Consider the following 11,808-nt stretch of genomic DNA (forward strand, 5'->3'; position numbering starts at 1 on the left):
GAAAGATAATCAGATAGATTTAGGCTCTAATCCAAGTTCTTAGCTGTGTATAACGCAACAAGGAAAGAATGGGAAAGAAAAAGGGACTCTGCAAAATTAATTTTTAAAAAAGTCAAATATATAGAGTGCCTCTTGTAGGCACTGAACTGTACAAGGTGTTCTGGAGTATAAAATATCTACCATCTAAGTAGAAAGACAATTCTAGTGACTGCAATACATTCTCAGGGAAGCAACAGGAGGGACAAGATTTGGTCCAAAAGCAGAGGTTCCAGAAGAGTGACAAGGACAGAACTCTCATGGTTCCACCCTTGCTCTGCTGGAAAGTGTGTTCCGGTGGGGCTCCTGACTCACGCAGTCCTGCTTCAAGGCAGTACGCTACCAAAGGGCGTCCCTAGACTCTAGCTGAACTCAGTCTTTCTTGGGTGTAATGCCCAGGGCAGTATGACCCACGATTACTGAAATACTCCAAAAGCCAAAGAATGTAGTTTCTGGAAAGAAAGAAAGAGAAACAAAACAGCTCATGCAGAAGCATGTCAAAATGATGGGGCTTTATTTCTATGGATTCTTTGGTGTCGGATGAGGTGTGAACTCTGTCTAAAGCTGTCCCCACATTCAAGACATCTGTAAGGCTTCTCTCCAGTGTGAGTTCTCTGGTGTTTAACGAGGGTTGCACTCTGACTGAAGCTTTTCCCACATTCTTGGCATTTGTAGGGCTTCTCCCCAGTGTGGATTCTCTGGTGTTTGGAGAGGTCAGAACACCGTTTAAAGCTCTTCGCACACTCTTCACACGTGTAGGGTCTCTCCCCCTGGTGTGTCCTCTGATGTCTAAAATGGTTGGAGATACGGCAGATTTCCCCACACTCGTGACACATGTAGTGCTTCTCCCCCATGTGGACTCTTTGATGCCGGCTGAGGTGTGAGCTCTGTCTGAAGCTGTCCCCACATTTGGGGCACGTGTATGGCTTCTCACCTGTGTGTGTCCTCTGGTGTTTAACGAGGGTTGCGCTCTGACTGAAGCTTTTTCCACATTCTTGGCATTCGTAGGGCTTCTCCCCAGTGTGGATTCTCTGGTGTTTGGAGAGGTCAGAACACCGTTTAAAGCTCTTCGCACACTCTTCACACGTGTAGGGTCTCTCCCCCTGGTGTGTCCTCTGATGTCTAAAATGGTTGGAGATACGGCAGATTTCCCCACACTCGTGACACATGTAGTGCTTCTCCCCCATGTGGACTCTCTGATGCCGACTGAGATTTGAGCTCTGTCTGAAGCTTTCCCCACACTTGGGGCAGGTGTAAGGCTTCTCTCCAGTGTGAGTCCTCTGGTGTTTAACGAGGGTAGCGCTCTGACTGAAGCTTTTTCCACAGACAGAACACCCGTAGGGCTTCTCCCCGGTGTGGGTTCTCTGGTGTTTAAAGAGGTCAGAACGCTGTTTGAAACTCTTCTCACAGGTGTCACACGTATAAGGTCTTGCTTCATGGAACCGCCTCTGGGCCTCAAGTAGGCTTGAATGATGGCAGTTTTCCCCACTGTCAAGAGATTCATGAGGTTTCACGGTATCTAACCTGTGTTTGCAATTGCTCCCACATTCATCACCGGTAATGGGTCTCTCTGCTGTCTGGACGTGCTGAGCAGGAACACAGTTTGAACTTCTGGCACTAGTCCCAGATTCATTGTTTTTGGAGTCTCCCTCTTCTCTGGGAGCACTCTTGAGATCTGAGATGCTGGTGACTCCCTGATCTTCAGGAGGCTTTTCAAGTTTCAGCAATGAGGGGTCGCCTGATGGCTTTTCTATCCTGTCCTCATGGGCAACCCCACACTCAGAAGACAGGGGCCCCTTCTCCTGGGACCCTTGTAGCTGCCCTTGTGGCTCCACTTCTTCTAGAATTTCTTGCTTTAGAATCAACTCTTTGTTCTCAATTCTGGTTTCCAAACCTGAAACATTAAGATACAAATTGCTGACATTTCATCCTTGCGCAAGAGTGAGTAAGAAAGTGCTAGCAGAAAAACATCGCCCCCGCCAAAGCCCTTTTAATGTCCTCCTTGAAACCACTCCTGAAGTTAAATTATTTTAACTAACCTGTCGGATGTGCTCACATTTACCTGTACAAACCCCGTTTCTTTCCTTTTATACTTGTGCCTCTGCCGGCCAACCCGTCTCTCCTGCCCCAGCCCCACTGCGCTGTCGTGTGAATCACTATTACACGAGGCACTACTGGAGAAGGTGTCGACACGGACGGTACAACCTTTATCCCATGCATGCAGGATGCTTTACTAAGAGAGATTCGTGGGTGAGTTACAGTAACAGACACGCCAGGTGCCTCCAGTCTGAAGGCAGGCTCTGGGTAGGCAGTAAATCTAGGACTGATGGAAAGTCTGTGAAGGATTCCATCCCCCAGTCCAGAATTCTTGCAGTTTACTCTCCAGGAAGGCTGAACCAGATAAATTCGGGACTGGGGACATGAGGCACAGCTGAGAACAGGGGACAGGTACCACCTTCCCATGAGGAGAGTCAAGTGAAAATGGACACACTGACGGGTGGAACCTCCATGCACTGTCCTCTGTTCAGGCTCAAACTGTCAGCCCCAAGCCTGACATCCTCCCGGCAGAAAGGGCAGGGATTTCATAGGCTTTAGTCCCTACTGGATTCCCACCTAGAACTGCACCTGGCTTATCTGCAGACACGCAATGAAATATCTGTTGACTGAATCTCTCTATGGGAAAACTTAGCAGCTTGGGCCAAAGACCCAGAGACACTGACATGTGGGAATTCCCAGGTAAAATAGCGCCTGATGCCTGACCCTGTCCTGAAGATCACAGTTCACAAGTCCTTCCCAATAGAGTTTCCAGTCAGAATGCTTGGGTTTAACTGCTAAACACAAACAGAAAGTGAAAGGTTACCAGCATTTCAGGAAAACCTCTGATAGAAATGCCAATGAAACATGCAATCCATGAAATGAGAGAAAACTGAATAACCTATAATTAATATTCTCAGATAAATAAGAGACAATACTGCACCCAGGAAACAAGGAAGCTATAAGAAAAGGGATATGGCTTCCCTGGTGGTGCAGTGCTTAAGAATCTGCCTGCCAATGCAGGGAACATGGGTTCAAGCCCTGGTCCGGGAAGATCCCACATGCCATGGAGCAACTAAGCCCATGTGCCACAACTACTGAGCCTGCACTCTAGAGCCCCCAAGCCACAACTACTGAGCCTGAGTGCCACAACTACTGAAGCCACAGGCTTTGAGCCCGCGCTCTGCAACAAGAGTAGCCACCGCAATGAGAAGCCAGCGCACCGCAGTGAAGAGTAGCCCCCACTCGCCACAACTATAGGAAGCCCGCGCGCAGCAACGAAGACCCAACGCAGCCAAAAATAAATAAATAAATAAATCTATTTTTAAAAATAAGAAAAGGGATATTTCAGGACTTCCCTGGTGGTCCAGTGGTTAGGACTCTGCCTTCCAATGCGGAGGGTGCAGGTTCAATCCCTGGTCAGGGAGCTGGGATCCTGCATGCCTCGCAGCCAAAGAGCCAAGACATAGAACAGGGGCAGTCTTGTGGCAATTTCAATAAAGCCTTTAATAAAAGGGGTCCATATCAAAAAAATCTTTTAAAAAAAGAAAGAAAGAAAAGAAAAGGGATGTTTAAAGAACAAGAAAAATCTCTTCAAAATATTAATGAGAGCAGAAATATTTCAACCTAAGAGTTGGAAAATAAAGCTAAGGAGATTTCCTAGAAAGGGAAAGAAAAGATAAGGAAATGGGAAGGAGGCAGGGAACCCTACAGGATCAGCCCATGAGTTCCAACATTCAACTGGAAGAAATCCCAGAAAGAAAACAGGAAAAAATGAGATAAAAATAAATAGATAAAATGAAAGAATACTACAAAAAATTTCTCACAACTCAAAGACGCAGGCGTCTATATTGTCAGGGACCGCCAACTACTCAGAACAATGAATGAAGAAAGAAACCTCACACCCAGCCACACCCATTGTGAATTTCATACCAGCAGGAATAAAGAAAAGCTCCTAAAGGCTTCTGCACAGAACAGATCACACACCAAGGATAAAATATCACAGTGGCATCAGATTTCTCAATTGCAACATGGCAAGCTAGTTACAAAATCCACCGTCTTCAAAATTCAAACGTAGAGTCATTTCTAAAGTAGAATGCTACATACAGCCACACCATGATCTGGATGTGAGAGAGGAATAAAGGTGTTTAGACATGCATTGAGTTCCCAAGTATATGTTCTCTGTAATATACTGGAGGTCGTTCTATATCAAATGGAGGGCGTAAACCAAGGAAGAAAATTGTATGGGATCCGGGAAAGAGAAAAAGGTGAGAGTGAAGGAACGTTCTAGGACAACAGCTGTGTAACTGACCTGGAGAAGCCCATCCACCCTGGAGCAGAGGAAGCTTGAGGAGGAACTCTCCAAGGGGAGAATGAAACCGATGGTCCATCTGATGAATCTGAACTTACCGAGAGGGGTTTACATTTCTAACAGAGAGTCTGTGGGTGAACTAGTGCTCAGGAGTTAGAAAAGGAGGCACGTGTAGAATGAGGCATTATTAATTCTAGGAAAAACTAAAAGCTGTAAAGGAAAAGACTTACAGTCATATATATTAGGTGGGTGAATATAGATAATATTTATATAGGCATAATACTGAAACATTCCCTTAACAAAAACAGACTGATTTAACTATGCTGAGAGAATTATGGACTGCTAAATGTGAGCATGCTGGGGGGACAGGACCCTGTCTTCCTTAGCAGGCAGTCAAGAGATAATAACTGAAACTGAGAAAAAAAAAACCCAGCAGAATAAGCATCTTATTTAGAAATATGAAAATAAATACCACTGCAAGGGGTGAAAAGATTTTAAAGTTGTTGTCCCTGCAAAGTTGGAATCAGGATTGAGAAGGGCCTATTTTCCTAAGAAGATTCGAAAACCACAAACCATAAAGTAAAAGATTGAAAAATTTGACTATATTAAAATTTCAAAATTTTATATAACAAAAACGCCATGGTTAGAAAGACAAGCCACCTCTATAACCAATAAAATAACAAAGGATTAGTATCAAAAACATAAAGAACAGCCACAAAACAATTTAAAAGATAGTGGAGGAAAGGAGAGGAGATAAGGATACGCCATTCATTAATCCTAACAGTATTACTTATTGAGCACCCACTCCGTGCCAGGCACTATTCTTGGCACTTGGGATACAAATGAACAAAACAGACAGAAATCCTTCCCCCTGTGGAGCTGACATTCCAGAAGGGGTGGTCAGACAATAGATGAACATAAAGTCAAATATACAGGATGCCAGAGGGTAATAAATGCTATGGACCAGGTCAGGCAAGGCGAGGGATCTGTGAGGTGGCTGATGGCAGAAATCATGTATTAACATGACGGTCAGGTCAGGCCTCGCCGAAAAGTGAGATGTGAGCACAGGTTTGAAACAAGTCAGGGAGTCTGTTTGGTGGAGATCCGGAGGAATAATATTGCAGGCAGAGGGAGCAGTCAGAGCAAAGACCATGAGGCAGGATGCCCACCACGCTCAAGGAGCAGCAAGGTCAGTGAGGCTGGGGGCTGGGGGCTTAAGTGAGGGGAGAGCAGGCGGGAACAGGGCCACGTCCCATCAGGCACCACAGGCTTTTACTCTGCGTGAAATGAGGAGTATTCAGGTTCTGAGCAGAGGTGTGATGCAAACCAACATTCTAAAAGGAACACTTGGGCTACTGGGTTAAGACATCGTGCTGTCAGCTGAACACCAAATGTTGCCAAGGGTGTGGAGAAAGAAGAATTCTCATATACGGCTGGTAGGAGTACAAATTGGCTCCCATCATTTTGGACAGCAAGATGGGCAAACATCCCTAAGTATATTCTCTTCAGAGACTCCTACATATGAACACAGGGAGAAAGAGACAGGAACGTTTGGTATAATACTGTGTGTAATGGTGAAAAACTAGAAGCCTTAACGTCCGTTGACAGGAGAATGGATAAGTAAATATTGGAATAGTCATACAATGAAATATATAGATGTTAAAATGAATAAACTAGAGCTACACGTATCAACATGGATAAATCCCAAAAATGTAATGTTGAGAAAAAAGCCAAGGTGCAAAAGAACCATACAGTAATATAATTTAAAATTATATTACATGTAAAAATACTATATACATTTACATGTTTACATATTTATGTGTTTACATACATTTATATAGAGAGAGTGTGTATATGTGGCTACATGTATATGTAGAAAGAATATAAAACAAGCATGGAAATGGTAAGTCAGGATATTGGTTACCACTGGAGAAGGATCAAGGGAAGAGCTTTCAGGGAGGGTACACAGAGCTTCACCTATAGCTATAGCTGTAATGTATTATCTCTTCAGAAAAAAAAAAATGAAGCCATAGCCAATATTAAAATTCGATAAACCTGGGTGGTGAATCCTCAGGTGCTCATTATATGTTTTTATACTTTCTTATGTATTTTTATTAAAAATGAACCAAAATAAAAAGCTGACTCTATCACCTAACAATACAGAACAGAGAGGTCTTGCCTGGGTCACAAAAGGGACTCGAAGGCTCTCAACCTGTGTCTGAATGGCAGGCTGGCTGGGGGATTTACTGAAGCAAGCCCTCCATGAATCACACAGCTGGAAACAAGCAAAGGCAGGGCACTTACTTGGCGAGACTGCGTTCCCATAATCCTTCGGCGCACTCTCCCTGTAGAGGTCCCTCTGTGCTGGGCCCAGACGCTCCCACTCCTCCCAGGTTAGAGACACAGCCACATCCTGGACTGTCACCAACTCCTGAAACAACACAAGACCTCCCTCAGCACCTGCCGTCCCAGGATGGCGTCACCAACAGTGCCAGGATGAAGCCGGACTCCAGAGAGGAGTCTGCGAGCGCTGAGAAACCAAGTCACGACCAACGGAGTCTTTGTCAGTGAGCCTTGTACTGATGCGGGAGTTGCAAAGTGACCAAAACCAGAAGCTGGCATTCTCCTGCAATCCTGAAAAGCTTTTCTATGAACTGTCTACACTAACCTGGGGGGAGAGCAAAACATTCATTTGGGTTATACTGCTGTGATTTATCAAAGCAGAAACCTGATATGGATTGAAAATATACAGGTTAACCAGAGTCCCGAGTTGCAGTGCTGGCTCTCAGACGCTGTTTCCTCACCTGTGAAATGGATACAAAGATCTATCTTCAGAGGAAGGTACCTCACCAACAGCAGTAATGTGTTTTCCCCTGAGCCTCTCCTTTCCTTGTAAAGGAAAACCACACTCCTGTGTGTCTCCTCTGCTCTCAGTACTCTGAATATTCACTACCACACTCATTCACTTCTGACACCAGATGTGTGCATTTCCACAGGTCAGGCAATTCTGCGGCACCAGCTGGGTATCCTGCAGTTTAACAACTCTGACCCTACCTACCTGGAGATGGTGTGACATCCCATTAGGTTAAAGGGCTCATGTTTCATACACATCCTAAAGTTCACACAAAATGTAATAAGGAAATAACTTATGAAGCCCACAGCATCCCTCACACCTCCATTCCCACCACCAGAACACGTTCACTCCTCACCTGGCGTGAGGTCCCATCAAGCTCTCTCTGTAGAGCCCAAACCAAGGCGGCAGCCTCCTCCCCGCTCTCCGGGCAGTGCTTGCGCACCCAGGCCTGGAGCTCCTGGGGCAGGATGGTCAGGAACTGCTCCAGCACCAGCAGCTCCAGGATCTGCTCTTTCGAGTGCACCTCGGGCCTCAGCCACCGACGACAAAGTTCCCTGAGTCGGCTCAGCGCCTCTTCGGGTCCGCCCACCTCTTGATAACGGAACCGCCTAAAATGCCGTCGGGAAGTTTCGGGATCCGGACAGTCCCCTGGTGAGTCGGACTCCTCACCTCCGGGTGAATCTTCCTCCACTTTCACTATCCAAGGTCCGTCACTCAGGGGCAGAGCAGCGACCCTGCCTTGACTTGCGGTCCAGATCCAACTCATCCTTCTGCAAGTGCGCACTTTCCCGGAATTCTGCCTTCAGGTGAAACGACAGCAAACCCAGCAAAAAGCCACGGAGCTCATCGGATCTCCCCAAAGCAGCGGCTGCCCACCGTCCCGTCCCTAACAAGCCCCCACCTTGCCCAGCCCCCTCCTACCCGCAGCTACCCCTCCCAGAAGCTGCCAACTCCTGTGACAAAAACTAGCAGGAATAGCCCCAGCAGGAAGTGCGTCTCCGACTCCCTGCGGTGCCCACCCCTCCCGGGCATTTCCGGGGCCTCTCTAGGCTCCCCGGAGGAGTGAGGTGCATCTCTGTGGTTCGCTGTCCTCACCCCTCAGAGATACTCTGCACGAGTACCTTGCAGTGTGGCGTTTATTGTCCTTAAGGTTACCGAACTAAAGGATATTCTTCCTTTAAGAATGAAGGGGCTTCCCTGGTGGCGCAGTGGTTGGGAATTACCCTGCCAATGCAGGGGACACGGGTTCGAGCCCTGGTCCGGGAGGATCCCACATGCTGCGGAGCAGCTGGGCCCGTGTGCCACAACTGCTGAGCCTGCGCTCTAGGGCCCGCGCACCTAGAGCCGGTGCTCCAAAACGAGAAAGGGCACCGCAATGAGAGGCCCGTGCACAGCAATGAAGAGTAGCCCCTGCTCACCGCAACTAAAAAGAAAGCCCATGCTAATAAGCAACGAGGACCCAACGCAGCCAAAAATAAAAATAAAAAATGAATGTCGGGCCTCCCTGGTGGCGCAGTGGTTGAGAGTCCGCCTGCCGATGCAGGGGATGCGGGTTCGTGCCCCGGTCTGGGAGGATCCCATGTGCCGCGGAGCGGCTGGGCCCGTGAGCCATGGCCGCTGGGCCTGCGCGTCCGGAGCCTGTGCTCCGCAACGGGAGAGGCCACAACAGTGAGAGGCCCGCATACCGCAAAAAAAAAAAAAAAAAAAAAAAGAATGTCATTCTTTAACACATTATCTGTGAATAAAACATTATATGTGAATAAAGCTTTGTAAATTTTGTTTTAGGGAAAGTTCAAGTTCCAACTGTACAATAAGTGGTCATTCATCCACTGGGTATTCATTTAATGCAAGAAAGGTTTGTTGAGTATCTTCTACATGCCAGGCATCGTGCTTGACACTACAGACACAAAACTGGGAAGACATAGTCCCCGTCCTCCGTTGTTCAGTCTCCTAAGGGAGACAGACACTTAAACAAATCCTTGCAGGACAATGTGGTAAATGCAGTACTTTGAGGTGTATGCAGTGTCTATTTGTATAACCAGAGGTGGAAATAATCAACCATGCCTAATGGAGAGGGTACAGTGAAAGACTTCACAGAAGAGATTAAGCTTCACAGAAGAGATAAAGCTTAAAGAGTCCATGTGGACTGAGGACATATTTTAATTTAAAATTTATTATTTTAAAATTTATTTATTTATTTATTTATTTTTGGCTGCGTTGGGCCTTCGTTGCTGCACGGGGGCTACTCTTTGTTGCGGTGCGTGGGCTTCTCATTGCGGCGGCTTCTCTTGTTGCGGAACACGGGCTCTAGGTGCACGGGGTAGTTGCATTGCACGGGCTCAGTAGTTGTGGCTTGCAGGCTCTAGAGCACAGGCTCAGTAGTTGTGGCACATCGGCTTAGTTGCTCCGCTGCATGTGGGATCTTTCTGGGCCTGGGCTCGAACCCATGTCCCTTGTATTGGCAGGCAGATTCTTAGCCACTGTGCCACCAGGCAAGTCCCTTTAATTTTAAAATGGATTAAATTTATAGGCAATAAATCTATAGTGGATTGTATCATCCCCTCCAACTTTAGATTTCCTATGCCCAGCTTCCTTGCAATGCTTCACAGTTAGTATCCATGTTGCCAAGGATTTTGTCCTATTCTAAGCCCTACTCCCCTGTTCTATCATTTACTCCCTCTTCCTCCCTTCATTTTAAGTATCTGCATGGACACTGCCACCCCACCTCTTCTTTTCTGTGCCAGTGTTCAGAAAAATAAACCATGCAACTGAAATGAAGGATACTATACATTAGTATTAAATTAAATCATCTGCATTATTAAATCATCTGCATTATTTAACAAATGAAGAATTATCTAAGTTATATTATGGGTAAATTCATTTAAAATATCATTTATTTCAATAAGCGTTGTACAATTAATGTCCTGATTTATGAATGCAAAGTCCCAGGCAGGGTCAGGATTCCATATGACATATCTGTGGACTAAAGTTTAAATTATAAACTAATGATTTAACCATAGTTTGTGCAAAAGCACAAGCAATGAACCCCTACTTTAGGCTCTAGCAGGTAAGTGGCTGTATTAGTCTGTTGTGATCTGTTTTGATTGGACATTAACAGGACAAAAAAAACAGGAAAAGGCAGATTTTGGGGGATTAATTTTTATGTCAAATCCACTTACACAGAAATAATTCACTACTCACAAGGCTCATATTCATCATTTTACAAATTTAGAGCAACATGTAGTAATTTTTAAAGTATTTATTTGGCTGCGCTGGGTCTTCGTTGCTGCATGCAGGATCTTCCTTGTGGCCTGCGGGATCTTTAGCTGTGGCCTGCAGGATCTTTTAGTTGCGGCATGTGGGCTCTTAGTTGCAGCATGCATGCAAGATCTAGTTCCCTGATCAGGGATCAAACCCAGGCCCCCTGCATTGGGAGTGCAGAGTCTTAACCACTGGACCACCAGGGAAGTCCCAACATGTAATAATTTAATGACATAACTTGTCACATGTTTGCATCTGATCTCTCCAGGCGGTTTGAAAGTCCCTGGAGAGCAGAAACTTTGCACAAGTCTACTTTTTCATCTGTGTGGGAATGCTATCACAGTCTGGCAGGAAGTCAAAAGCTCTTTTCCCAGTATTGCAGGACAAGGCTTTGAGTAGGATCGGGTGGCCAAGGATGGCAAGGGAATTGGACAGAATGCAAATTCACAAATAAGAGAACCCTTTATAGTATAGGCAAATCTAGCTCCAGACAATATCCACCTATATAACTAGTAACGGAATACAGAAGAGAATATCATGTTCTATGAAGGCAGTACAAGCCTTTTTCATCTCCTCCCAGTGAGAGGAGATGTAGGTCTCCTTACTAGCTGATTACCAGTCCGGGCTCCACTAGTTCCTGCTTCTGGGTTGTGTGACTGTGGACTCTGATCATGATATAGTGATTTGCTTAGCTCTTATCTCCCTTTCTCCTGTAATGTAACTTTTGCCTTCATCTGCAGAATGTCAGGTGCTTTCATCTGCTCTCACTGATATCACTGAATGACATATTTCTCTGTTCCCCATGGCTTTTCTGATGCTTTGTTCAAAAAAGTTAATTGAAGAATGCTAGCTGCCTCATCTTTTAAAAATAATTAAGAGAGGAGAGAAAGTGAGAAAAGGAAAACAGGGCAGGAATAAATAAGATGGAGCCAGGGATAAGATAGGATTAGAAATTGCCCACTGTAAATTGCTGTTTACTGGCATAAGGTAGCCCACAGTTTGGCTTTGAGAAACCTCAGCAGCCAAAGCAAGAAGAAAACAAGATCAGTTACGTGATTTGCAGTGTATCTCGGGTAAAAGAAAACTACTATGGTGGCTTAGGAGAAATCCAGCTATTCTTGGTACCAAGAAGGAAGAGAATTTATACCCATAAGAGCAAAGCTTGGGCTTCCCTGGTGGCAAAGTGGTTAAGAATCCGCCTGCCAATGAAGGGGACACAGGTTTGAGCCCTGGTCCCGGAAGATCCCACATGCCGCGGAGCAACTAAGCCTGTGCGCCACAACTACTGAGCCTGCGCTCTAGAGCCCTTTCT

The 11,808-nt window shown here is 45.8% G+C and overlaps 1 protein-coding gene across 2 annotated transcripts; it reads right to left on the reverse strand.

Moving 5' to 3' along the window:
- Nucleotides 1-533: 533 nt before the first annotated feature.
- ZNF394 (zinc finger protein 394) lies at nucleotides 534-8,112 on the reverse strand. 2 transcript variants are annotated; one of them, XM_060078675.1, is made up of 3 exons: nucleotides 7,591-8,112; nucleotides 6,686-6,809; nucleotides 534-1,930 (listed from the first exon to the last, which is right to left on the reverse strand). In XM_060078675.1, the coding sequence occupies exons 1-3, from the start codon at nucleotides 7,999-8,001 to the stop codon at nucleotides 534-536; spliced, it is 1,932 nt and encodes a 643-aa protein (XP_059934658.1). In that variant the 5' UTR covers nucleotides 8,002-8,112. The 2 variants fall into 2 exon arrangements, with proteins under 2 accessions (XP_059934658.1, XP_059934657.1); XM_060078674.1 differs by having other exon boundaries at nucleotides 6,686-6,812.
- Between the last annotated feature and the right edge of the window lie 3,696 nt (nucleotides 8,113-11,808).

This window comes from Mesoplodon densirostris, chromosome 16 (genome assembly GCF_025265405.1).
Source record: "Mesoplodon densirostris isolate mMesDen1 chromosome 16, mMesDen1 primary haplotype, whole genome shotgun sequence".
NCBI lineage: Eukaryota > Metazoa > Chordata > Mammalia > Artiodactyla > Ziphiidae > Mesoplodon > Mesoplodon densirostris.

Excerpts from the sequence above, each read along its gene's own strand:
- ZNF394 (XM_060078674.1), bottom strand. The coding sequence starts at position 8,001 with ATGAGTTGGATCTGGACCGCAAGTCAAGGCAGGGTCGCTGCTCTGCCC. Across the intron at positions 6,813-7,590 it reads TTGATGGGACCTCACGCCAG|GAGTTGGTGACAGTCCAGGA; the intron begins GTGAGGAGTGAA and ends GTGTTGTTTCAG. Across the intron at positions 1,931-6,685 it reads TGGGAACGCAGTCTCGCCAA|GTTTGGAAACCAGAATTGAG; the intron begins GTAAGTGCCCTG and ends TTAATGTTTCAG.